At 38.2% G+C, this 25,461-nt stretch overlaps 7 protein-coding genes across 7 annotated transcripts; 4 read left to right on the forward strand and 3 right to left on the reverse strand.

Annotated features, from left to right (window-relative positions):
• Nucleotides 1-356: 356 nt before the first annotated feature.
• EAF02_002662 (uncharacterized protein) lies at nt 357-1,682 on the forward strand (the record flags this gene model as incomplete). Its single annotated transcript, XM_038898710.1, has 3 exons — nt 357-526; nt 580-1,079; nt 1,357-1,682. 3 exons carry the CDS (start codon nt 357-359, stop codon nt 1,680-1,682), a joined length of 996 nt encoding a protein of 331 aa, XP_038760998.1.
• Nucleotides 1,683-10,856: 9,174 nt separating this feature from the next.
• Nucleotides 10,857-14,316, reverse strand: EAF02_002663 (uncharacterized protein; the record flags this gene model as incomplete). The annotated part of the gene is made up of 3 exons (XM_038898711.1): nt 10,857-12,117; nt 12,138-13,399; nt 13,513-14,316. 3 exons carry the CDS (start codon nt 14,314-14,316, stop codon nt 10,857-10,859), a joined length of 3,327 nt encoding a protein of 1,108 aa, XP_038760999.1.
• A 1,687-nt stretch (nt 14,317-16,003) lies between these two features.
• EAF02_002664 (uncharacterized protein) lies at nt 16,004-19,385 on the reverse strand. Its single transcript, XM_038898712.1, has 4 exons — nt 18,950-19,385; nt 18,156-18,897; nt 16,257-18,099; nt 16,004-16,196 (listed from the first exon to the last, which is right to left on the reverse strand). Exons 1-3 carry the CDS (start codon nt 19,105-19,107, stop codon nt 17,863-17,865), a joined length of 1,137 nt encoding a protein of 378 aa, XP_038761000.1. The 5' UTR covers nt 19,108-19,385; the 3' UTR covers nt 16,004-16,196; nt 16,257-17,862.
• On the forward strand, nt 16,172-17,111 carry EAF02_002665 (uncharacterized protein; the record flags this gene model as incomplete). Its single annotated transcript, XM_038898713.1, has 2 exons — nt 16,172-16,204; nt 16,266-17,111. The coding sequence occupies 2 exons, from the start codon at nt 16,172-16,174 to the stop codon at nt 17,109-17,111; spliced, it is 879 nt and encodes a 292-aa protein (XP_038761001.1).
• A 158-nt stretch (nt 19,386-19,543) lies between the features above and the next one.
• On the forward strand, nt 19,544-20,730 carry EAF02_002666 (uncharacterized protein). Its single transcript, XM_038898714.1, has 4 exons — nt 19,544-19,616; nt 19,693-19,790; nt 19,855-19,929; nt 20,011-20,730. The coding sequence occupies exons 2-4, from the start codon at nt 19,695-19,697 to the stop codon at nt 20,215-20,217; spliced, it is 378 nt and encodes a 125-aa protein (XP_038761002.1). The 5' UTR covers nt 19,544-19,616; nt 19,693-19,694; the 3' UTR covers nt 20,218-20,730.
• Nucleotides 20,731-20,970: 240 nt separating this feature from the next.
• Nucleotides 20,971-22,587, reverse strand: EAF02_002667 (uncharacterized protein). The gene is made up of 4 exons (XM_038898715.1): nt 22,036-22,587; nt 21,792-21,982; nt 21,369-21,701; nt 20,971-21,304 (listed from the first exon to the last, which is right to left on the reverse strand). The coding sequence occupies exons 2-4, from the start codon at nt 21,902-21,904 to the stop codon at nt 21,202-21,204; spliced, it is 549 nt and encodes a 182-aa protein (XP_038761003.1). The 5' UTR covers nt 21,905-21,982; nt 22,036-22,587; the 3' UTR covers nt 20,971-21,201.
• Nucleotides 22,588-22,878: 291 nt separating this feature from the next.
• On the forward strand, nt 22,879-24,590 carry EAF02_002668 (uncharacterized protein; the record flags this gene model as incomplete). Its single annotated transcript, XM_038898716.1, has 2 exons — nt 22,879-22,970; nt 23,066-24,590. 2 exons carry the CDS (start codon nt 22,879-22,881, stop codon nt 24,588-24,590), a joined length of 1,617 nt encoding a protein of 538 aa, XP_038761004.1.
• Between the last annotated feature and the right edge of the window lie 871 nt (nt 24,591-25,461).

The raw sequence follows: 25,461 nt of genomic DNA on the forward strand, positions 1-25,461 counted from the left end.
TTAGTCACCTAGCTTCTAGGACCTTAGCCTAGCACGTGACTCATGGTGTATATAGTCCAGAGCTCTTACAGTTCTCTTCTTGTTCTTTTCTTCCTTCTTTAGTTTTAGATTCTAAGGTAGAATTGAATCCTTTTATGACAGTCCTTCACAATCAACCTCGAAGTAGAAAGCGTTGTTTTGAGTGATATTAATAGCAATATTAATTCAATTTTCCTATAAATCAGTATATTCTCTTCATTGATTCTACTCATTTCATTCTATTCAGTTTTATCTCTTCAAACTTTCAGATTCTAAGCTTTCAACTCTTTTGATTATCTATCAAAACCATCAATTTACCCCTCTTTTTACCCCTCATTATGTCTTCACTCGCACCCTCTGAGCAGCTTCATTTTGAAATTTATGAAGCTAATAAACGCAAATATCCTGATAGATCTCGTACTAGACACTCTCTCCCATCTGAGCCTGAGATGGGTCAAACTACACTCTTTGAAACCCTCAATGGAGCTCGAGCACGCCGAGGAGCGAAGTCTGATATTCGAAATATTCATGTCCCCCCCCCTTAATGAATCTTATGCGAAGGCACTGGGTTGATGGTCCAAATGAGGAAGCCATAATAGAAGCTTTTGAACATATTCGATTTCAAGAAGGTGATCACCCCCTCCAAGCTCGATCTTCATACCCACGCGGATTCAAGCTTAGAGCTATTCAATATTATCGGTATACTTGGAGAAAAGACAAAAACGATCTCGACTCCCCTGTTACTGTTTACTATGCAACAAGAAAGCTGGTATCACCACCTCCCTTCTTTCTAAATGGATTAGCAATGAAAGTTCGATATTATCAGCTCGAAAAGGCTCTCGAATATCATACAACAAACAACGATGTACACACCCTGAGATGGAAGAGCGTCTCTACGAGCTATTCTGTTTTCATAGAACTATTGGAAAGCGTATCACACATCACTGGTTTACTCGTCATGCAAAAGAGATTTATCGAAAGCTTTACCCTTCAAAAGCCATTCAAACAGAGACTCTCCCTACAAAATGGATTTATTTTAATTTTAAGTTTTCAAATTCTTGGTTCACTGCTTTTCTTCGACGATATCTTATCTCTTTAAGATGTAAAACTAAGCGTGCACAAAAAGCTCCCGAAGAGCTTCGAGAAGTGATTCAACGCTGGTACCAATTTAATCGAAGAAACACTATATGAAACGTTGATTCTGATGCTGGAAACCCTCAGAATGAATCTGCAGAAAACCCTAAAGTTGGTAAGGTCCCCTCCTTGTTTAAAAACGAGATTTACCCCGCTTTTACCCCTCATTTTATTCAGATTCAATTAATAATTTATATGTTTCAGGTCGATTTCTACTCTCAGATATCACGAATATGGATCAAACTCCACTTGGCTTCGAATTTGGATCATCTGAACGCACGTATGATCATACAGGTAATAAAACTGCTCTTTTGAAAGGGGGTAAAGGGGGGTGGGAGAACTGGCAAGCCACTCTTCAAAATCTAGTTTCTGCAGATGGAGTACCTCGATGCAAACCTCTTCTTATATTTAAGGGTGCTGAGGGAGTAGGTCCTAGCACTCGTAGAGCTGAAGCTAGAAAATACCATAAGGGAGTAGACGTCATTTTCAATCCTAAAGGGTATTGCAATACTGAAGAGCTTTTAAATTAGTTTAAAACCCAATGTAAACACTCAACAGCAGAATCAGCATTAGAGCAAGAACCTCGTCTTTTAACTCTTGATGCTTTTGCTACTCATAAAGGGCAGGGGCGCAAAAAGATCGAAAAAGAGTCCCTATCGCAACGTACAGGTAATATTCACTTCTGCTACCACCTCCATCGAAGTAGCTGTATACCATCACAAATTCGATCCAAAAGCACTGCAGAAACCTTGATATAACTCAAAAAGAAGTGAGTCATTTTTTCGAATAGTGTTTAGAGCTATAGAAAAGATCATGAATTTTATAAATCCAAATTATCTTCTTTTCAAATCTCTTCGAGCCATCTCTCCTCTCAAAGTTACATCTATCACATCACAATACACTTTGTATAAAAATTCTCTTTACAGTATTCAACTTCAATTGACTTCCCTTGCTCTCACATAATATATAAATAAGCTTACAAGACATATACAGCTTATACACACACTCCCAAACACATAAATCGAGATCACACAGTATATTATACAAATGATAAAAGAATTGTAAAAAACCTATACCAATCTATCTTTAGGTTTCTATGAGATCTTTCATTGATTTTCGATACACAAAACACAGATATAACAAAAACCTATTTGTTACGGGAGCTACCTCTAGGGTCACGTGGAGGTGTCTAGAGATCTCTCGAGGTGGTTTAGACTAGACTTCAAGTAGGAATTCAATAAGGTTGGAACTAGTTGAAATTCTTGTAACTATAGTATGAAACTAATGATTATCTTGAGCACAAAGCTCTAAATACAGAGGAAATATCACGAGGTGATATTGACCCTAGCCTATACCCTGTCCTGTCCTATCCTGTCCTGCTATATATGTGAGAGTAAGGTTGAACTAGAAGCTCTATCTCCTAGTCTTTTGGGTTGTTTAGCATGCCGGTAAAGCTTCTGAATACTCCCAGAAGTGATCTTGTAACAGGAAATCCTAATTATTTATATAGACCTTTATACTCTATAGAATTCAGGGTTCTGTTTTTCTTGAATTCTAAGCTCCAAAAGCTCTATCAAACAATTTTATCACTGTCACGGCGCCAACTACATGATCTGTAGTTGCCTTTGTGCCTTAGGCACAGTATACTAGCACGCCCTACTTCTATAAGTAGGGCTTCACTTTTCTATAGTTCTTTTACCCTTATGATATAATATAAGTCTTTACCTATATCTTAACAGTTTGTATTATTTTCAAATAAACTATTATAGCTTTATTTCTTATTTTATTTTCAAAGCCTTACTAATATCTTGTTCTAATTACATCAATCGTACCCACTGTTGATTTATTGTATACCCTGCCATCGATATTTTGAGTCTCAAAAAGTGCTGAAGATGAATGAACAAGTATTTGTATTAGAAGCGCCTGTATCTAATTTACTTTTGTAGTTTCTTTTCTTGAATTATATTCTCAACTCTGCTAAAGCCGATATCTCTTTCTTTACAGATCTATTCAATAATCTAAACACTGTATACTTTGCTATTGCTCAAGCTGTATTTAAATCGATCGAATTGATTACAGGTTTATTATAAGTCCAAGTTGTCACTGTTCAAATCTAAGCTATTGATATTCAATTAAAGATTGTCGAATTGAAAGATATAATTGAAATATTGAAAATTGCTATTCGCAATAATTCATAAGCTTTATCTTATTACAAGTATCTTGTTACTCCCGAAAAGTTTAGTGATAATAAACAAGATATTATAAAGCACTAAGATTAGTATATGACTTTTTGTAGTGCAATTAATTATTATTTGACCACGAATTATAAAAACGAATCAGAATTTCAGAAAATCATATTCCTTGTTAATCTACTTTCCGGCTTTGTTTATATAAACAATCAGATACATTTTGATATAATTATTAATAACCCGTATAATTTTAATCTTTAGCCTTCTGGATGGTGTACTATTATAGGTATTTGGTATAAACTAAATAAGTAATATTAGATTCTAGATCTCTTATGAAAAGCTTTTATGGATTATAATAGATGTAAAATGAAAAAGGCTTTATTTGATAACTTTATTATCGAGTTCAAGCAGTTTACAATCAAATGCAAGAAGACTGCTGAATAACAAATTGCTGATCTTAAACTCAAGGTATTATAAGAACTCATTGATATTTTTATTTATTGTTCTAATAAACTATTTACTATCAATATCAATGTGTGGGTAGTATAATGGTAAGGTATTTATAATAACTTAGAGGAAAAGATTTATTTCAATAATCAATATAAGAATCAAGATATCAATTTTAACGATCAGATTAAATTCAATACAAAGAAGCCTGTTATTGTTACTGTAACATTTATATTTAATTATTCTAAAGATTCTATACAACTAGATATTATCTGTCAAGGCCAGCAATTCTTAGTATATCATACTAGAAAACAATATCTCGAGCTTAGTTTTTACCTTTATTGCAAAAGCTGGGTTATATCAAACTTAATTGTAAGGAAAAGCAATACAACAATACAAAATATAATATCAGTCTAGGAATTATATTATACCCCGATTATTCTTCTGCTATGAATCAATATGCTCTGAATGTTCATCGTTTTCCTATTATCGATTACAATTACAATCCTAGACTTTACCGTAATACTTATTGCTCTATTTATCAGAATACATTTCCAATTACTGTGGTACTAATTCGATACACCACCCCAGCCCCTATTGTTAGCTTGGATCTGGGCGGGTTTGTAGAAGGCTTTGTACATTCTGATAATAATGGAAATTCAATTTCCTAGTCACGTATGTTAAAAGATTAATCTCAGTTTATAGTTATAAATCGAGGTTCTTTATGAAAAGCTTGTCTTTATAGATTAAGAGATTAGTTATATCTAGAGATTCTTTGTATCTTAGAATAATGAATAACAAATCTCTTAAAATCTCAATGGAAATTTCCTTTACGCTTAATGTAATTATCCTGCTTATTGGCTTAATAAATAATAAAGCTGTGAGATATAAGTTTATAGATAGAGTCCTTATATTCAAGTTTGGTATCCTTATACACCCCCTTCCTACTACCCATAATCTATTATTGATAGATGGAAGGATTTCTGATATTCTATTTCAGTATGCATTATTAGATTTATAAATTAACAATTATAAAGAAATCGGCTTATTCTATGTCACTAATCTTTCCAAAACAGATTCTATAATCCTTGGCCTTCCATGGCTCCAATATTATAACCTTATTATTGATTGGATAGCAATAACTCTCAAGTTTATATCTATATACTGTTCCAGGTATTGCTGCTCAGTTAACTTTGCTGTAATCATCGTTCCTGATTATAATAATATATTAATCCCAGCAGACACAGCGTTTAATCCAATATTATATATATTTATTAGAAAGTCTATTTTGAAACCTAATTTGAAGAAATCTATTTTAACCCTATATCAAGCCTTTATTAAGGAAATTATCAATAAAAGTCTCCAGACCTCCTTCTTTTCATCCCTAAAACAATTGATATTCTTGGAATATGCTTCTCTAATCCTAATTATAGAAAAGGTTACTAATAGAAACCTCGATAATATAAATCCTGTTGATTTAAGGCTAATCGACTCAAATTATTGTTATATTTATCAAATTAACAAAAAAGCAGAAACCTGTGTCAAGATAATATCGAACCAGCCGATCTTGAAATCAGTCTTAGTGTGGATTATTATGGGCTTCAGGATATATAAAAGATCATTATGGAACCTAAACATTTTATTTTTATTGAATCCTTTATTACTACCGAATCTTCTAGAAAAACCGTTTATGTCTTATGAAATATCCGATAAAGTATAAACAATATAAAGTTCCTTATAGCTAATAGTTTTATTCAATTCTGTAAAGGTCAAGAAACTTATATTATAAAAGTAATATAGAATAAATTAGATAAAGCTTGCGAGTTATATTGGATTATAATAGATGATTCTATTCAACTACACCACAGTATTGTAAAGAACAATATCGAAAAGTTTATAAAAAAGATTGACCAATCTGTATTATTTATAACCAAGATCTAAAGCAAACTTCTGTTTTGGCTTTATAATTTATTCACTGATTTCTTACCCTCTCTTACCAACAAGCTTTTGTTATAATACTTCTGGGATTATAAGATCGAGATTATATTAGATAAAAAGTTTCTATATAATAAAGACCGTTCAATATCCCTAGCCAAACTTTAAGTTATTTGTAAATAACTTAATAATAACTTAAATAAAAGATTCATTTGTGAATTCCATTTTCAATCGATCATCTTATTTCTTCTAATTGTAAAGTCTGGGGGGGGTATCCGAATCTGTTAGAACTATTGAGGATTGAATAATATTACTATTAAAAACTATTATTCATTATTACTAATCAAAAAAACCCTTAATACTTTATGCTATACTAAAGTTTATATCAAATTGAATATCATTACTATATTTAATAAATTATGGATTATAAAAGGTCATGAATAGAAAACCGCTTTTATAACCCGCTTTAGCTTATTCGAATTCCTAATAATACTCTTTAGTCTTTGTAATACTCCTATCTTGTTTCAGAATTATATTAATTATATTCTTTTTGATCTTTTGGATAAGAATTACATAGTATATCTAAATAATATCTTGATTTATTTTAAGAATATTATAAATTATCAAAAACAGATTTGCAAAATCGTTTGGAGATTTATTAATACTGAATTACAAATCGATATTAATAAATATAAATTCAAAACAAAAAGAACGAAGTATTTCGGTTTGATTATTATTTCTAGTAATATCGAGATAGATTCTAATAAGGTTAAGATTATCCTTGAATAAAAATTGTTAACTAAACTAAAGATCTTCAATATTTTTTAGAGTTTGTTAATTTCTATTAATACTTTATTTACAACTTTTCTAAAATTATGAAACCTTTGAATTTTTTATTAAAGAAGGAGAATATATAGAATTGAATTACTAATTAAGAAAATACTTTTGAAAATTTAAAAAATACCTTTGTTTCTATTCTAATCCTTGTAATATTTAATTATTATCGTTATACAATTATCGAGATAAATACTTCCAAACTGAACTGCAAACAGAGTCTTCTCTTAGTATAACAATAAGGGCCAACTACGCCCGATTGTATATTTCTTTTTAAAATATAGTGTTGCCGAATACAATTATAAGATTTATAATAAGGAACTACTAACTATTATCAAGTCCTTAGAAGAATGGAAATCCGAACTATATAAAACTCAAAAGCCGTTTAAGATTATACTAATTATAAGAATTTAGAATATTTTATATTGACAAAGATATTGAATCAAAAACAAGCTAGATGGGCTGAATTCCTAGCTGGTTCTTAACTTTTGTATTATATATAGATCGGGTCTTAAAGCAGTTTGCTTCGATACACTGAATAGGAAAACAGAAGATCGCTCTGTATATACTGATTCTAATGATAATTGAATTACGAATCGCTTATAAATAATCCTTCCGAAAAGAGTATTCGATATTACTATATCAAGGACTTTATTTGACAAACAAATAATAATATTAACCTCATCGCGATGCCTATGAGTATAATCATTCCCGATATTAAAAAGCTAATCGATGATCTTATTGATAAAGTATATAAATCATCTGAATTGGTTATTATTATGCATAAAACACTTTAGAATCTAATTGTTCGTTATTAGTTTATTTGATTCGAAAAGATCTTGAATTGTTTTAAAGATTATAGATTAATTAATAATAAAATTTTCTATTACAACCACCTCTTTATTCCCCTTTTCGCTGAACTTTGCACTCAGATTATATATTGAACACACTCTACTAATCTAGCAGAATATTCTGATTGAATTAAACTATTGATTTTGTCTCCTGTATATACTAATGGTTCAATATATCAAGGGAAATCGAAACTTATGTATAAGCTTATCAACTCTACTTCCGAATCAAAGTCTCCCAATTTGCTGCACCCGGATCCTAGAATCTTTATTAATATCATTTCGCTTTTAATCCGATATCTTTATTGATTACATTATACCACTATCAATCAACAAATACTATAACAAAAAGCATCAAATATATCATCACAATTATCTGCCATCTAACAAAAATGTATTATTTTATTCCGATTATAGAACTATCTGCAGAGGAGCTTGTTGATTGGTTTATTGAAAAAGTCTATTATCTATATGGTGCATTTGATAATATAATATTCGATAAAGGTTTACAATTTATATTAGAATTCTGAAAATATTTATTTGAGTATCTATTGATCATTTTAAAAACGATCCTCCTTGTTTTATTCTGAGTCTGATGGACAAATAGAGAGGATTAATGTTATAATAGAATAATATCTTTGGGTTTTTATAAACTTTTATTAAGATGACTGATATGATTGGGCTCTCATTTGTGGAGTTTGCATTTAATAATACCACCTTAGAGATTACCGGTATATCCCCATTTTTCATTAACTATGGTTTTCATCTATATCTCGGCGTTAAGCCCTCTTTACCTCGTTCCCCTAAACCTATTATATTAATACAAATGCAAGTTTCTAAAGGCCAACAAGATGTGGACTGATTTGAGATTATTCTAACAAAATTGAAAGCCCTAACTATTTAATTTATTCAGAGATATAAAAGATTACACTAATAAGACTTATATCGACACCTCTTTATATAAAGAAGATAATAAAGTATAGGTTAGTATTAAGAATATAAAAATCAATTGTTTGATAAAAAAAGGTAATAATAAATGAAATAGTTTTTATAAAATTCTAAAAGTTTATAAAACAAGTCTGTTTATTTCAGTTTCTTATTAGTTTTAAGATTTTTCTAGTATTCTATAATTTATTATTCCGATTACTCCATTGCTTATTTGGATTAGCCGGTTAAGAAGTAATCAACGAAGCCGAATCCTATTGAAATCAAGATTGTATCCTAAAAAAAAAAATGACGAAATAAACGAGGAAATCGAGTGATGGGAATTCGATAAACTATTTGATTGTTATAACAAGGACGGATTTTATTATTAAATCAAATGGAAATATTATTCAGTATTTTAGTAATCTGTTGAAGACCTTTGTGGTTAGGAAGATACAATCATTGCTTTTCACTTAACAAATCTAGATAAATCAGAACCGTTTATTTGGATAGATTTCAAAGATCTATTACTCCTGATTTCCTACTAGTATTTACATCAAGTGTATTCCTGAATCGAGGTTGAAGTAGATCTAAAAAGCTCTAGCAATTGATTATTACTTTCAAGAAAGTTCATTTTAATCTAATAATAAAAATTAGAGTATTTTAATATTATTTTGTTTTCTAAAAGATTAATTAATATTGTGATTATGGATCAATCATTTTGAGCGGGGGGTATTATTATGGTGCTAATTATATAATCTGTAGTTGTCTTTGTACTTTAGATACAGCATACTAGCACGCCCTATTTCCTATAAGTAGGGCTTCACTCTTTCATAGCTCTTCTACTCTTATGGTACAATATAAGTCTTTACCCGTACCTTGACAATTATGTAATTCAATGTTATCTATAAAACTATAGTTCTGTAAATATAGATTTCAAGAACAAATTGAACCCTTTTAATTCAGTTCTTTCAAGTAATATTAATCTTAATAATCAGATGAAGAAAGGGATCTCAAAAAGGAATCAAATTATTATATAGTTGAGTCACAATTAAATCATTAAGATTAAGTTATTATGTTGAATATAATTTAAAGACTTTCTGATTATTATAAAGTTAGTCTTTATAAAGACTAAATAAATTATTGAAAATAATCAGGTATATAATATTTTATATATATATATAATCTGAAGCTCTCTCCTTTTCCTTTTCTTTTTATTCTTCTTTTCTTTTTAGCTTTAGATTCTAAATCAAGAATTGAATCCTTTTATAATAATTCCTCAGATTATTTCAATTATTAGTATATATACAATCTGGACAGACTTTACATCTCTCCTTTTTCTTTCCAATTTGTTTCCCTTTTCCTTTCCCTCATCCTTTCTCTCCTTAACTTTAAACAACAGAACCCAATCCTTTTACAATACAATGCCTCTTTACAGAAAGCATGATTTATTTGACCAAGATCTCCATAAGTCACGTTACCAATTTTTGTCTTTGGATTGAAAGATGAAATTAGGTTATATTCTAAAAAACGGTGATCCGAATACTGTTAAGGGCTTGTGGTTTAGTGGTATAATGTTCCCTTAGCATGGGAGAGGTCCGGCGTTCGATTCGCCGCTAGTCCAATTCCTTTTTGTCTTTTTTTTCTCATCTCCCAATTCTGCTCATCCTCTATTTCCACATTCCATTTTTTCCGGTCAAATTATGTATTCTTTCGAGGACGTTACATGGTTGTGAAGTTCTGGCTTTTTTTGGTGATGCTGGTGTTGGGAATAATCTTCCCTTGCGTGAATGTGGGGTAAGAATTGATTTTGTGGATCGAGTGGGCTTCGCTTGTGGTTTTTGGCTTCCTATCATTTTTTGAAATATACAAGACGGGTTTTCGATCATCGAAGTAAGGGAGAGTGAAAGTATAGAATTTTATGTAATCCTAACTTTGGCAGATTTTAACCTCAATTTTTGGATTTTGGTTCATGTCAAGCAAGAGCTCCACATACACCATCACTTGAAAGTCTTTTTTTGGAAGCTCAAAAATTATTGTCCAATATGATAGAACGTATGCCACAATTTTAGACAGCACACTTCCCAACTCTAGCTTCTAGCTCATGTCTCACCACCTGCTATCTTTTGCATTTGTCGTTCACGCACATAGTAGCACGTTGAAAACAATAATTGAGTGAAAATTCCGTTTCCATTATACTTTTCATATTATTCATAGCTCAGGGTAATATACACACTATACACTTTTTGACATCTTCCCAAAATTATCTCCATGGCCAATTATTTGACCTCCATTATCCACTCCCTTGAGTGATCCTTCGTATCAAATTTGTAGAATCTCAACTCAAGATCTCGTACCTCAGAATGCTCATCTTCTCCTCTACCAAGCATAAAGCACATATAACAATATGCAATTGCTCATCCATTCAATTCACCCACGATGATTACCCTCCTCCCCTTCTCTAACTTCCCCTCTCCCATCCTTTTCATTCCTCACCTCGTACTATCGAATCAAAAATTTCCTATCACTAACGCAATTTTGTAAAGAAAATAATCAAAAATGCGACAAGACCAATAGCAATAAGACACATCCAACAAGCCAATAATAACCATGCGTATCGCTTTTGTTTTAATGCAAAAGATGAAAAATCCCCATTTGTCCACCACACAATGACTCCATCCATTCTACCAGTTGCATACAATAATAGAATTGGAGGAAATAAATTACACAAAGCCAAGACCATGATTGAGATGCTTCTCTTCCGACTAGCTTCAATAATGATATGAGCAGGGTTTTGAGACCAAGGAGATAACTTGGGGTTTTCAAATAGATGCTTCCATGTATTTCCTTTCGAATCACGAGGGTTATTACCAAGTACCGGTTGGGATTCAAAGAAACCGTCTGAAATTGCAGCATTTTGAATTTCCTGCAATTGACGGGGACTGTACAAATCTTGCCAGCTTGGACGCTTGGGTGGAGCAAGAGGTGATCGATAAATGAAGTCATTCGGATTATCACTTTCAGCACCCCGGTTCTTATTGTTGCGAGCAGGTGTTGAAGGTTGCTTAACAATCAGACGATCTTCGATGCTTGAAGGTGTATTAGTAGTAGATGCCAGCAGTGCGAAAGGCCGAAGGGTGTTTGTAGGGTACTCCTTTGTTTTATTGTTCTGAGCAGGAAGTTTAGCAGGTCTTTTTGCCTGAATCAAACTAGCACGCCTTGGTTCATGCTTCGAGTTCAAATGTAAATCCCTATAGAAGGCACCTGGAGGACCTTTAATGAAAGGCTTTTGACCTTGAGGCTTTGAAGCACCGGTAGCCTTCAGTTCGATGTTGATTTCCTTATGTTTGCTGCTGGTAGTTGACGTTGTCGCGAATAGTTCTCTCTTTGGACTAGCAATCTTCTCACCAAGGGCCAGAACATATTGCCACGAACTGGATCGCTTTTTATTCAACGGTGATAGATTATCACTAGAACCACCCAAAGCGATTCCTGGCTCCAGTTCACCTGTCCAGTCGAATCTCAAGCGATCATCTACATGACCTTTATTTCCGGAAGGAACTTGCTGGCCTTGATTTGAATTTGTAAAGTCTGCACTTTCCTCGCTTGTGTGTAGGGATGGCGGAATCAAATTGATGTTTTGACCACGAGGTGGTTTCATCTTCGGTGGAGGAGATTTGAATGGATTGGTATGAGTTTTGAGAAGAGGTTGCGGATTGTAGTTGTAATAATTCGGAGGTGGTCGTGTCCTATTTGAATCTGCAAGATATCCATTGACCTTATGTTCTCTGAAAACAGGCAAAAACACAGGAATGTGAGTCTTTTTAGATCTCTCTGGCGATAATCTCCATAGTATTCAATATTGCCTGGGTGATGCGCAATACGGTCCGAAGATCCATACTCATCAATATGTAGTGGCTCCGTACTATCTGTGCCATCATCTGAGTTATCTGCAATGCTGCTTCCAGCTCTATTTACAAGACCTCCCATCATCATTGGTTCGTTTGGTTTGGAACGACCAAAAGGTCCTGTAGCACTGTCTGCCACAGTTTCCCAATCCTCGGCCTCAGTAGGTGTGGTATGTTTTTCGGACGATTCATGAGGTCGATCGTTAGGAGAATCTGGAGGAGAATCTGGAAGGTTAACACTGTGACTAATCGGGATGCGAACAACATTCTGATGATTAGCAGTAACCCAATTTGGTGCAATTGCTCCACGATCATAAAAGGCTTGCGCCTGTGCTATGAAGTCTCTTTGCTCAGTGCTAAGGCTTCCGGAGTCAGATGGGGGTGTATCCTCGACGTTGATTTTCCTTGAGAAATTCAATCCAGACCTCTGAGGTCGAGGATGCTCATTCCGGCGAGTCAATGAAGTTGATGCACTTTCCATACTATAGACACTATAGCCACTAGCACGACGGAGGGCTTTGCTGACTTCTCTCTCCAATGGCTGTCGCATCATAACCGGGTCCGTCCAATGAGGATCATCTCCATATACCGAAGGGTCATCTGCTGGAGAGATTATGACTTTTGGGGTGGCTTGAATTTTTGGTGTTGTGAAGGGAAACGAGGGTACATGTAGTTGCGCGGAGACTTCTGCCTCAGAGTCATCTACATCGGAATCCATGTCGTTGGTTCTCTGCTGCAAAACCTTTCGAGATACCCCTTTAGTTGTTTGAGTGAGTTTGTGTGTATCGCCGTAGGAAGGTTGACCGCTTCCTAGAGATGTATTTGGAGCAATTATTGGCACGTCAAGGATTGGTATTTCGGGCAAAGTACGAGTTGGTGGCTGATTATTAGGCTCTTCGGCTACCCTAACGACTTTGCGTTGTTTGTGTATATTAAGAGCGGTGGGCAACATTTCTTCAGAGTCCAGTCTCATATTTAGGTCAAATTCGCGAATGTAGTGTTGATGATCTGAATCTTGAGTGGCAATTTCTCCTCGTAGAGGGCTTTTCTCATTCATCTCTTCTTCGCTATCGGTGTCAGCCCCTCCTCCGCTGGAGTGAAGATAATGCTTATAGATGTTGCCAACAGTGCTAGTAGCTCGACGGAAATCATAGCTGTGTCTCTGAGGAGTTGTGTCAGAAAAACTCTTGCTTATTGGTGATTGAACTTCTCCTTGATTTGGTGTATACAAAGAATGCCGTGTCAGATTGTGAGGTTTTGTACGCGTCAGATCACCCAACTCCCTCCTTCATCACTACTTGACGAGCCCGATAGTGCTTCACCAAGAGGAAAATGAGGAATAGGAAAGTCATGACCTTGAAATTGAATGCTTGATTTGCCTCTAACATTTCCACCATGACCTGATTGTCGAGCTTCTGGGGTAGATGGATCCTTTTCATCATTTTCTTTGACAAGCGCCATGTAACCTGATGCTTTCTTCCCAAAAGTGCCCTTTGCAATGTTGAGATTTTCTGGTGGCCGATCCGGAGCATTATTTTCTTCATCTATTAAATCTTGTGTAATGGGTGATGATATAGTTGTGAGTGCGGTTTTCATGTTGCCAAGCAAAGAGCCAGGTTCGACCTTGACCGTTAATGGAAGGCGTTGTGATCTTGAGCGAGGAACCGGTGTGGAATTTTCAACATCAGACCCATAACGGCCTCCGAACAGGGCAGCAGGAGGTGGAGGAAGTGGTATGTTTTGAAGAAACGACTCGACATTGGTACCGCGCTTTCTCTCTATCTTCTGGAGTGGTACTGAATCGGATCTTTCGGGTGGTTCGAAGAGATTGTGTGAAATTGCACGCCGCCCACTTAAGGTTCTTTTATTTCCTGACGTAATTGAGGAGTGGGCAGTATGCAGATCATCAAAGACTGCTCTGACTGGCGTTGGTTTATTGGAAGAAGAAGGAAACTCGACATCTTGAGAAGTTGATCTGGATCTGAGGTAATCAGATGAGACTGGTTGTTGACGATATGGGTTCTTGGATAAGTTTTTGGAAATTGGTAGATCCGCAAACCCAACCATAGAATGAGACATTATGTTAAAAAAGACTGCCTATTGACAAGCATCGATTGACAGAAATGTGGGGTTTGGTTATTAAAGTATTCACCGTGTTGATGGTACCTCGACTTGCGGCCGAATATCAACACACGATTCAGTGGGGAAAGTAGAAAAACAATTCAATGGTCGTTTGAGAGACAGCAGACTAATAAGAGAAATCATTCATGGTCCTTGGTACCAGATAGAGATGTACAGCGCGGAACAAGGGATCCTATAGTCGAAATCGCGTGTATCGTTGATGATGTAGAATTCCTTGAGTTGTAGTCGAATTGAAAATGAAAGGAAAAATGCACTCTTGTCGTGTTCGGCGTGTTATATAAGAAACGAGAGACTTTGCAATAAAAGAACGAATGAAGTTGGTAACTGCGAGTGAATCGGCCCTCAAGAGGTTTGTCGTATGATGTTGTTGATTCTTTTGTTTTGATGTTGATATTTTAGGTAATTATGAAAACGCGATCGGTCCGCCGGCATAAACAAATCATGTTTTCCCCAAGCGAATGAAGTGAAGACAGATTTCGGTTCAAACAATTTTCGCTATCATGCGACCTATGCCTTTGATGGGTCACTCGATACCTCTGGCTACCTAGGTAATGCCAGGAGTGTTCAATGAAGAGATGAGGGCAATTAGAGAAATTTATGATACAAATGAGAATTTCAGAACTGGAGGTTGGAGTGATAGATTCATCTTATGAGGGAATAGCTATTAAGTCCTTTGAATTGACAATAACCTACGACCTACCCGTGGACCCAGTTGATATTAGATATCTGGGTCCGGCATCATTCCTTCCATTTCGAGACTAAAAAGGAGGGAACTTCACAGCCTTCCTCTTTCATACCTCATGACTCCCCAATTGTCAACATTTGTGGAGTCCTTTAATCACCACTTATACATGCATTGAGTCCTTGAAATCAACTGATAGTCTTTCCCAGATTGTGAGAAGATTTTGGAAGCTTATAACGATGATTTACTACCACATCATTATTCCCTTGCCAAGTTTCTTAGACTTCTGCTCAAGTTCTTTGGAAGCTCCTCTATCACTGAAATGCGCCGAAATTCCCTTCAAGAGTTTTAGAAGATTCCATCAAGCTCCGAAAAGAAGCTGATGATACTGGTTTACTGCTGCATCCTCGACCTCCTGCCAGCATCCCACGCAAGTTATTCCTACCTTCACTCTACACAAACTAACAACCCGGCAGGCGTTTGCTCCCCTTCTTAAAAGACCAATACCCACTCATACCCTTAACAAACTCTATGAACATCTAGATGCTGCACCCCTTTATCGAGTTCAGAATTTGAATATCCTTTAGACGTAACCTCAGAGAACAGCAAGAACAGTTTACTTATACTCCTCATAAAGTATCATCAATGAAATCAGCTCCTAACGTGATTTGGACTAAACAATACCATCAAATGTGAGAGTTTGGCATCATGATTCGGGGTTGGACCTATTGAATGTTGTCGTTTTTCAGTGGTCATTTTCATTGTCATTGAGATCGTTGTCGTTGACGTTGACAAGAATATGGAGTGAAATAAAAGTGGGGACCAACTATACGGAGTACCTTAACCATACTAGCGCCTCAAGCTCGGATAGTCTCGATTAGATAGCAAACGCTACATCTCCATCAATTCACACTCTACCACTACACAATATTACTTTGTGAACAAGACTTCCTCTACCCGACTTCAATACGAAATACACAGCAATTCGGTTCTCGAAATCGTTGCTTGTCTATTCCAAAAGTTAAGACATTCTTGACTCTATAACTTTCGAAGCTCTTCTTCAATAGGCAACAAGCTCATACAACCCATACCAATACTCATAAATATAAGATGGAGCAAATCAAGGCTCTGAATGCTTTGGAGGTATTTATGATTTTCAACTGTATCTACACACAATTGACGCCAATGTACTAACTGTATCAAGCCCTTCCTAGCTCTTACGAAATCTGCGACATCACCCCGCGCTGCTGTCGACCTGATCACTCGAGCGACTGATGCTCCAGGAACCTACATATTCACCGAACTTCTCCTCACTCCCCAAATTCAAGCTCTTTCTACCGCCCCTCCAGAGCAAGCAGCCTATCTCTCCCTCCTGAAGATCTTCAGTTATGGCACATACGCCGACTACACTAGCGATCCATCTCTCCCCACCCTTTCCGCAGCTCAAACCCTCAAACTCCGCCAGCTTTCCTTTCTCACCCTTGCCAAGAACCCCGCCGAATTGACTTACCCCAAACTCCAATCTGCCCTCGCTCTCTCCACTCCCCGCGAACTCGAAGATCTTGTCATCAGTGCTATATATGCTGGTCTCATTACTTGTACATTGGACCCATATAATCAAACCGTACTTGTCTCCTCCGTCTCACCCCTCCGCGATCTTCCCCACTCCACAATCCCATCTATGCTCTCCACTCTCTCCGCCTGGTCCGCTCGTTGCACCACTACCCTCTCTTCCCTCGAATCTCAAATCGCCTCCATCAAAGCCGATGCCCAGCGCCGTCACCGCGATGAACAGGATTGGAACGCCCACGTCGAATCTCTCCTCGAACCCACTCCTCCCTCTGAGAATTCGTCAGGACCGACTGGTATCATGGGCAATATCCAAAGTCTAACAGGCAGAATGACGAGATCATCTGGGAAACGCCACAACCGATTAGAAGGACAGTCTAGTGATGAGGAAATGGATGACGTGGATCCAATGGGTGGTCAGCATAAGGACACACGAAGTTCGAAGAAGAGAGGTTTTGGCGGGTTAGGATTTGGGAAGTGAGTTGTTTTGCTGTCGCAGCTTCGAGCTTGTGACCAGTAGGACTCTTCACTGACCAATTCTTTAGCGCAGAAAATTTAGCTTCTTCAACGACGTCAGCAAGCCCAGAAGGCCTAGAAAAAATTCCTGGTGTCCTCCGGAAGTTATTTTCCTACGGAAAATCATAGTTCCATACGTATGAATTTTTCTTATGTTCTGGCGAGATATACCCCAATTCGTTTTCGGGCGTGGAAGCAGGAATCAGTGATAAAAATACAAGATGGCGTATGAAGAGGGAGAAGGCAGAGCATACATTTTCACATTGGTTTAGTCAGGTTGTGCGATTTCTATATGAAAATAATCATGCATTGAATGTATGAAGGAAGAGGATATCAAAATGACACGCTATTAGCTCCCACGCATACAAATAGATAAGTTAAGGAAAAAACCAGAAAAGAGGTGTCATTAAAAGGATCTTGGAATCGTCCATCCTCTTTGTAGAGACATCCAGTCTTTTTCGAGAAGAAGAATATAAAAACAAATCAACTCAACGCCATCAAATCAACCTGTGATATCATCCTGCCTGTCTGCCAACCCTGTGTACAAAATCCCAAATCACATAATATGAAAGAGAAGATTTGTCCCCAGAACACCTCGCTCTATAAACAGAACTCCCAAAACTCCCTTTCTTTCCATCCCAGTTCCGAGTGTGCTTTGTTTATGTTTCATGTAGTTGTTATACTTTTGCATTAGCCTTCATCCATCGATCCTCATATTACAATCTCTTTCCAGGTACCAACGCAAATATTAGGACTAGTGCTGCATCGGTGATAGCTGTGACCATTAGGACCATGAGCGCACGTTTGTGGAGAAGCCTTCGAACAAATGGTTCTCGAATTTTGGAGAAAGACATGAATGTGTATTCACTGTACCCGGCCAGGGCAAGAATGGGATCGAGGGCATATTGGTGAGAACAGAGTGCATAGACACCAATGGTGAAGGGAAGAAGGAGCTGAGATCATGTTAGTACGGAGATGAAGAGTATAAAAATAAATGTGAGATACGTACCCAAACACGAGTATGGTGGGGATAGTTGAGGAAGATTAGAATGAATCCGACCCAGAATGCGGCAAACATTGAAAGTAGGCCAACAATCAATCTCAACATCATCGAAGGAGGGACTAAGTTGCCCAAAGCCTTCATTCTCAAGAAGCCTGGGAAAGCATCCCTTTCCATTGCTTGGAAAACATAGTCCTTGGCTGCATCAAACACTTCCGGATCGTCGCGTCCTCTTTCTTCAATAGAAATGGTAATATCTTGGGTGATGGCATGTGGAAGAATAATCTCACGTTCGGCACCTGGAAGGAGGAAAGTATAGAGAATCTTCTCAGCAGAAGCTCGAATGTCGGCTCTCGCGACAGTGTGTGCAGGAGAATTTGAATCTGACGTCAAATCCATAGGGCTGCTCATGAAACTTGGTCTAGGCCTTTCGCTAGACATATTTCCCAGATTGTGACCGGAAACACTGGATCCCAAACTGTGGGAAGGAGAGTGTCCTTGTGGGGCAACAACCTCTCCAGTATCAGATTGTTCTCTGAGGAAGGCGGACATCTGAGCATCTTGGTTTTTCTCCTTTTCTGTGGTGAACATGGATGGTCCAGCGGGATTTGACATATCACCAAGATTTTCTAGAACAGCAGAAGATCGCTTGGATTGAGCATCGTCGCCTTTAGGTGTACCAATCATTACAGATCGTCGCAGTTCGCGAACATAGTGTCGGCATAACGACATATGTTGAGCAACATCAAGCCTGCCCTCACGTTAGTGATTGAATTAGACAATTCAATGCAAGGATCACGAACCAAAAATCAAGGTAATCAACAGAGCGCTGCTGATCTCTCATATAAATATAGAAGGAGAATAGATCCACTGGGGGTAAAGTCCTTCTGCTGAGTACCTCGAATAGAGTTGGAAGCCGATTCCGATTTAGATCGGGTTGAGGGGAGCTGATTCCTGACATGTTGACAGAGACAAGACCAGAACTGGGTTGATCGAAAAGCGAAAAGTACTGAATTGGAATGTATTGGTCGAACTATTGGCTCTGCTTCTGCAAGGAGTGCTCAGGTGTTGTCGCAAATTAGAGGATTGTTATGAAGTTGTTGTTGTCGTGGTAATGAAAAGGAAAGATTGGAAAGAGCGTCGAAAGTGAGGATAAACTAAAAGAGAGAATAGGATCCGTAAAAAAAACTTAGAACCTGAGGAGAGTTTTAAAGTTTGCGACGCTCAGTTCAATTAGAATTGAAGTCATAAACGTTATGTTATCGGCGTCGCACTGAATCCATTGACAAACTGAGGTTCGCGGTTGTGGCCTTGTAATATTACGTAATCAACTATAAGGCATTAATAATTTATTGAACTTTTCGGTTAACTAGCGCCTTCCACACTGAAGGAATTTCGAAATTCTAAGACTGCATTATTGAAGCTCAGACAAGACAACTTTTCACGACAAATCTCGCGACAAATCCTTCAGTACGTTAATATACCTCCCAGCCGAATCAATCGAAAATCGAAAATCGAAATCTCTCAATTCTAACAAATATCTCAGAAATGTCGACGACCACCAAGAAGACCGGCGGCAAGGCCCAAAGATCCGCCATCGCTGATGTTGTTGCGCGCGAGTACACCATCCACCTCCACAAGAGAGTATGTCGAAATTGCGAAAAATAGGGCGTCGAAAAGAGGCAGAAGACTGATAGTTTTGTTTTAGTTACATGGTGTTTCTTTCAAGAAGCGTGCCCCAAGAGCCATCAAGGAGATTAAGGCATTCGCTACTTTGTCAATGGTATGGATTTCCATCTAGAAAGATCGGCAGGAGGATACAACAAGGAAAGAATACTGATGTTGGTATTTCATTAATTTATAGGGTACCACCGATGTCCGTCTCGATCCCCAATTGAACAAGAAGGTCTGGGAAGCTGGTATCAAGGGTGTTCCATTCAGACTCCGCGTACGAATCTCGAGAAAGCGTAACGACGAGGAGGGCGCCAAGGAGAAGTTGTACAGTTACGTCCAAGCCGTCAACGTCCAAAACCCCAAGGGTCTTCACACCGTTGTCGTTGAGGATGCATAAATGATAAAAATCAAATGGCATGGGGGATACTTCTGGAGTTGCTGCATTTCTGCTTGCTAAGGTAGCGGAAAATGAAAAGGTCTAACTTTCGATACCTAAATGCAGTCAATTGTTGTGGGAACATTTTCATGCACTTGTGATATTGGTCTGTGCTATGAGGCTGGGAAAAGGCAGATGGGGTCTTTTTCCGAGGAGTTGAGGAAGTGATGCTTCTCCAGGCCATGCAAATGTGCAGTGGAAATAGTGTGAGATTACTTTTGGGCCATCGAAGCATGCAAACAAGTGATGCATCAGAAACCCCCTTCGACATAATTTCTGCGAGCTTTGCAGTTCCCATATTTCATTGAGCATAGGAATCTTCAAATCTTGATACCACATTGCCAGACTTTCCTGCAGAATATCTGAATGTTTTATTTCTTGTTCCATTCCACCGCGCATCACACATAGCCCACAGCGATATTTATCACGTTTGCGACCTTGAGCGATGGCAAAGAAACCCTGGAAACCCCAAAATGAACTGCCCATGTAAATCAACATGGCTATGGCCAGTGGACGAATGGTTAAGGACCGAGTTGACAATTAAGGGTAAGAAGATTAGTCTGTGCATTGGCCTAGGTAGGTCCTTTGAAAGGTTTCCCTATCGCTACGCCCTATCGTAAAAGCGACTGTTAGACTAGGTCAAAATCGTCAGTGGAAATAGGTTGCATGAAGTAAGTCTCACGTCATAAGTCATGCACATCAAGCAGAGTTCAAAAATATTTAATAATGCGTTCGTTTGTATTGATTGAAGGTCCAAAATAAGGATACAACTTTCGAAGTCCCAATAGGACTACGCCCTCCTGTACTATCCTGAGAATCCAGCAATAACCCAATGCCCGAGCCGAGGCATAGACCAAAGTCCATTATGCACAATCTCCAATTCATAAACATATTGACGCCGGGTATCTGAATGACGATGTTTTTTACTCCTCCTCCCCCTAAAACCTATTCGTCATCAATATCTTGGTGACGACCATTAACTTTCTTTTGGAACTCCTCGGGGGTTTTGTCCCATAGCTCTGCGGCTTCGCCGTTTAATGGTGATGCACTGTAGATGTATGTTAGCTCTGATCTTGTACTAATTCACTCGTTCCGGAATTTATCAAACGTACTTATTAGGTTCGCCCAAGAGACTCTGCAAACTCAACAACACCGTTTGAATATTATAAGCGGCGGTCCACTTATCCTTCAAAATATCCAAGCAAATCCTTCCAGAGAAATCGACATTGGGATGATAGATAGGAGTCTTGAAGAGAACGGTTGGTGGTGCATAAGGATAGTTGGATGGAAACGCAAAAGATAACTTGAATTTCTTAGACGCATATGGAGTATCATCTGGCCCATCGATTGTCGCGGTCCAGGAAAGAAGATTGCCATCTGCGGAAGGGAACGCGGAGATACCAGGGGCGGCAGAGGTCATGAGTTGCATTAATTCGGTTTGAAGACTGGCAGAAATAGAATGAGGGATTAGTATTGGATTTCTGGAATGCAGGACTGGTCTGGGAAGCGGTCAGGATATGTAAGGGGGAACAAACCGTTTGGTGGTACTCTGAGCATCGGGACCTTTACGAGGAGCAAGTTTGGCAGCTTGAGCAGGTGGTACGTCGCCTGGGGAAGTGTTCTGTGTATCCTCCATGGCGTAATTCATGATGATGATATTTTTTGGATTTTTTGAAGGAAGAATAGGAAATGCAAAAATCCAATTAAGTGAGGGAAGTATTTGTAACTAAGAAATTGATCAGTAAGTGGTGCTAGTGTAAAAGAGAGACAGAAACGGACAAAGGTGGTTTAGTCGATGGGGAATGTATAAAAAGAAATGCCAATCTGAAAGCAATTGGCAATTGGCAATTGTGTGGAAAGGAGCAAACGGTGGGTATTTCTGGAAGAAGAGAAGAGAAGAGAAGAGGAATAAAGAAATTCTTTTGGGAACCTTTTGGGAGTTTTTTCTTCTTCGACTTGAAGTTTTTGGTGTAGATGTGTGGTGAATGTACAGAAGAGTGGTGATGGGATGTGAAGTGAAGGAAGATATAAGAAAGGGTGTTTTATTATGTAGGAAAGAACTTGGAAAGGATTGATGTTTTTATTACTCGTAATGAAGTAGGATGGGATTTGTTTATTTCGACTTTCTCTTTTTTTAGGCAGGAAGGCAGGGTAGGTAGCCATAGAAACGCGAACGGACTGTATTAAAGTCTTTAGTACGAGATCTGCCTCTCCAATACCTACCAACCCTACCTTCCCTCGAGCTTCCCTACCTAGTAAGCAGTCACCAATTTTCGTGATTCGCGACTTGACGTGTTAATTGAAACCAACACGCATCAAGACGCATCGAGACGCGCTTCATACATTCAAAGACCCCGTCTGTAATAATAATTTAATTGGTTTATAAGAAAACGGTCAATAGTTTGTGATTCACAATAATTCTCAATAATTCCCACTTCTTGGATGATTAATTGGATAAGTTTCTCCTCTAGTACCTATTCTCCCAAGGTTCTTCCATTGGCACCCACGTAGCTTCATTCGTTTTCTTTCTCTACCTACGTTTGGAATCAAGTGGTGGGGTTGGGAAAGACATCCATCCCGCGTTCGTCCATTTTTACCGTCGTTCTTCTCAATCTAAAAGTTATGGCAATGCAGATGTCACAGATGGACCCGCTGCCCCGCGACCTACCCTTTCGAATCATTTCGAAAACAATAGGTCGCGGTGCCTATGCATCGTAAGTCGAGAAAATTACAATGCCAGCTCGGGGCTCTGTGCTATACTCGGAATTATATAACATATCTGTGTGTATGCTAATAAATAATTACGTAGAATCAAGAAAGCCATCCCTCCAACTGATTCCACTCCAGTTTTCGCAGTCAAATTCATACATAAAGCTTATGCAGTCAAACATGGCCGGATTTCGTCGAAGCAAATCGCCATGGAGGTTTCACTGCATTCCCATATTGGACGACATCCAAATATTATAGAGTGGTTCGCGACGGGCGAAGATGCTGTGTGGAAGTGGATTGCCATGGAGTATGCAGAGGGAGGAGACTTATTCGACAAAATCGAAGCAGATGTTGGCGTCAAAGAAGATATTGCACATTTCTACTTTACACAATTGATTGGGGGAGTAAACTATATGCATCAAAAGGGGGTGGGGCATCGAGATATCAAGCCTGAAAATATATTACTATCGAGTAGTGGCGATTTGAAGATTGCGGATTTTGGATTGGCAACACTGTTTGAATATAATGGAGCGAGAAAACTTAGTACGACGATGTGTGGTAGTCCTCCATACATTGCACCGGAAGTCATCTCTTGCTCTAGGAGTACTCAAACCAAGGTGAAGGGTGCAGGATACGCTGCAAACATGGTGGATATTTGGTCATGCGGGGTCGTCTTATTTGTGCTCTTGGTGGGAAATACACCTTGGGACCAACCTACTTCTGAAAGCTGGGAATTCGATGAGTACGTAAAATCCAATGGACGAAGTTCAGATGAATTATGGCGAAGATTGCCGTCTTCGGTTCTATCATTACTAAGAGGCATGATGAATGTCGATGTATCCAAACGCTTTAACTTTGAACACATCAAACGCCATCCATGGTATACGCGCAAGAACCCACTTCTCACCACCGATGGCAAGATGAGCGATCCATTAGGTCTTGCTACTCAAATGTTAGCAAATCTTCGTATCGACTTCAAGCAAAAGCCAAGTGCATCACAACTTAGTCAAGATGCGATGCAACTCGATAGTCATAACTTTGCATTCACGCAACCAGAAGCTCCAGTCATGGATATGCAATTTGACTGGGAACGTCCGCCCCGTGTGTTACCCACATCTCAACCCGCCGAGACTACCTGTAATTTCCAACTTCCTTCACCAGTGGCATCGAATCATGGAGATGCCACACTCGCGGATGAACCTTCCATGTCTCAATTTTCATCCAATCCTGCCGTCTCCCTTCGTCTCACACAACATGCTCGTCAATTTCAAGATATTCTCCCGAATTACTCGCTTACGCGATTCTTTTCCCATCTCCCCGTTCCTCAATTGCTGACTCTTCTTTCTGAATCTTTGCATGCGATGAATATCCCAGTACCACCTTTGGCACAGTTGCAAAGTAGTCAATTGCATGCAGCTTGGATCAAGGTACGAGCGGTAGATAGTAGAAGATGTGGGATGAATGGAGAAATTGTTTTGGATTCTTATGAGACGGAAGAGATTGAGTTGGTGGAGGTGAGATTTGTAAAGGTGAAGGGAGATCCGTTGGAGTGGAGACGTTTCTTTAAGAGAGTGGTGGTGGCGTGTAAGGAGGGGGTTTACGTACCGGATGTTGAAGATGTTTAGGAGTGTGAAGTTGAAGGTGGAGGGGGGGTTGGAGTAGGGTTGGATGATTGATGGGTTGGATAAGAAATGGAGGTACTCACGAGCTATGATATACTATCTGGATTATAGGATTGGAGAAGCTGATTAAGGTAGGAATTTGGATAACCTGATAACAGGTTAGGAAGCAAAGGAAAGGAAAGGAACACAGACCACGCATGATATCCCATTTGAAGCGAACCGAAACGAAACGATGATGACTTGACCTAGGTACTTTAGATGGATAGATTCTTAGTACACATTCTATTTCTAAAAAGTAATTAATGTTAATTTTGACTACTTTTTTTTTTTTTGCTACACCTGTCTTGTGTTCGGTCTGAACTTTGATGTTATGTTGTAGGAGGTTATCATTTATTGAGTCGTTGGTATTATAGCATTGTCTAGTCTACTTCATTCAGTACTTCTCTCTCTCATTGTGATAGATATCACATCTTCATGTACGTGGATTGCGAAGGAGGGAGAGGAGAGGAGATTGGATTTATTATTTTTATTTTGGTTCATCTATCAGTTAAGAAATAAATAGCTCTGAGGAGTCTTGAATACCCAACTAAACTAACTAGGAAATTGTGCGATCGAGAAGTAAGTAGCTAGAAATGAAAACAATATCAAAGACTAAATGGAACACTCAACCCCAAAAAAATCCCCAATCCTAGCTAAAATCTCAAAACTTACAAAATCTCACAAATCCGCGCCAAAAGCACCGAAACAAACACCGACCCGACGACTGCGCCCCCGCGCAAAACCGCTCTCTTGTGCTCGAATTTCCTATTGAAGACGAAGATGACGCGAATTATTCTCTTGGACTCGCTCGGCCAGCTCGCGCAATTCCTGGGAT

The sequence above is a fragment of the Botrytis sinoallii genome (assembly GCF_014898435.1).
Source record: "Botrytis sinoallii strain Bc 23 chromosome Unknown BSIN_004, whole genome shotgun sequence".
In the NCBI taxonomy this organism is placed as follows: Eukaryota; Fungi; Ascomycota; class Leotiomycetes; order Helotiales; family Sclerotiniaceae; genus Botrytis; species Botrytis sinoallii.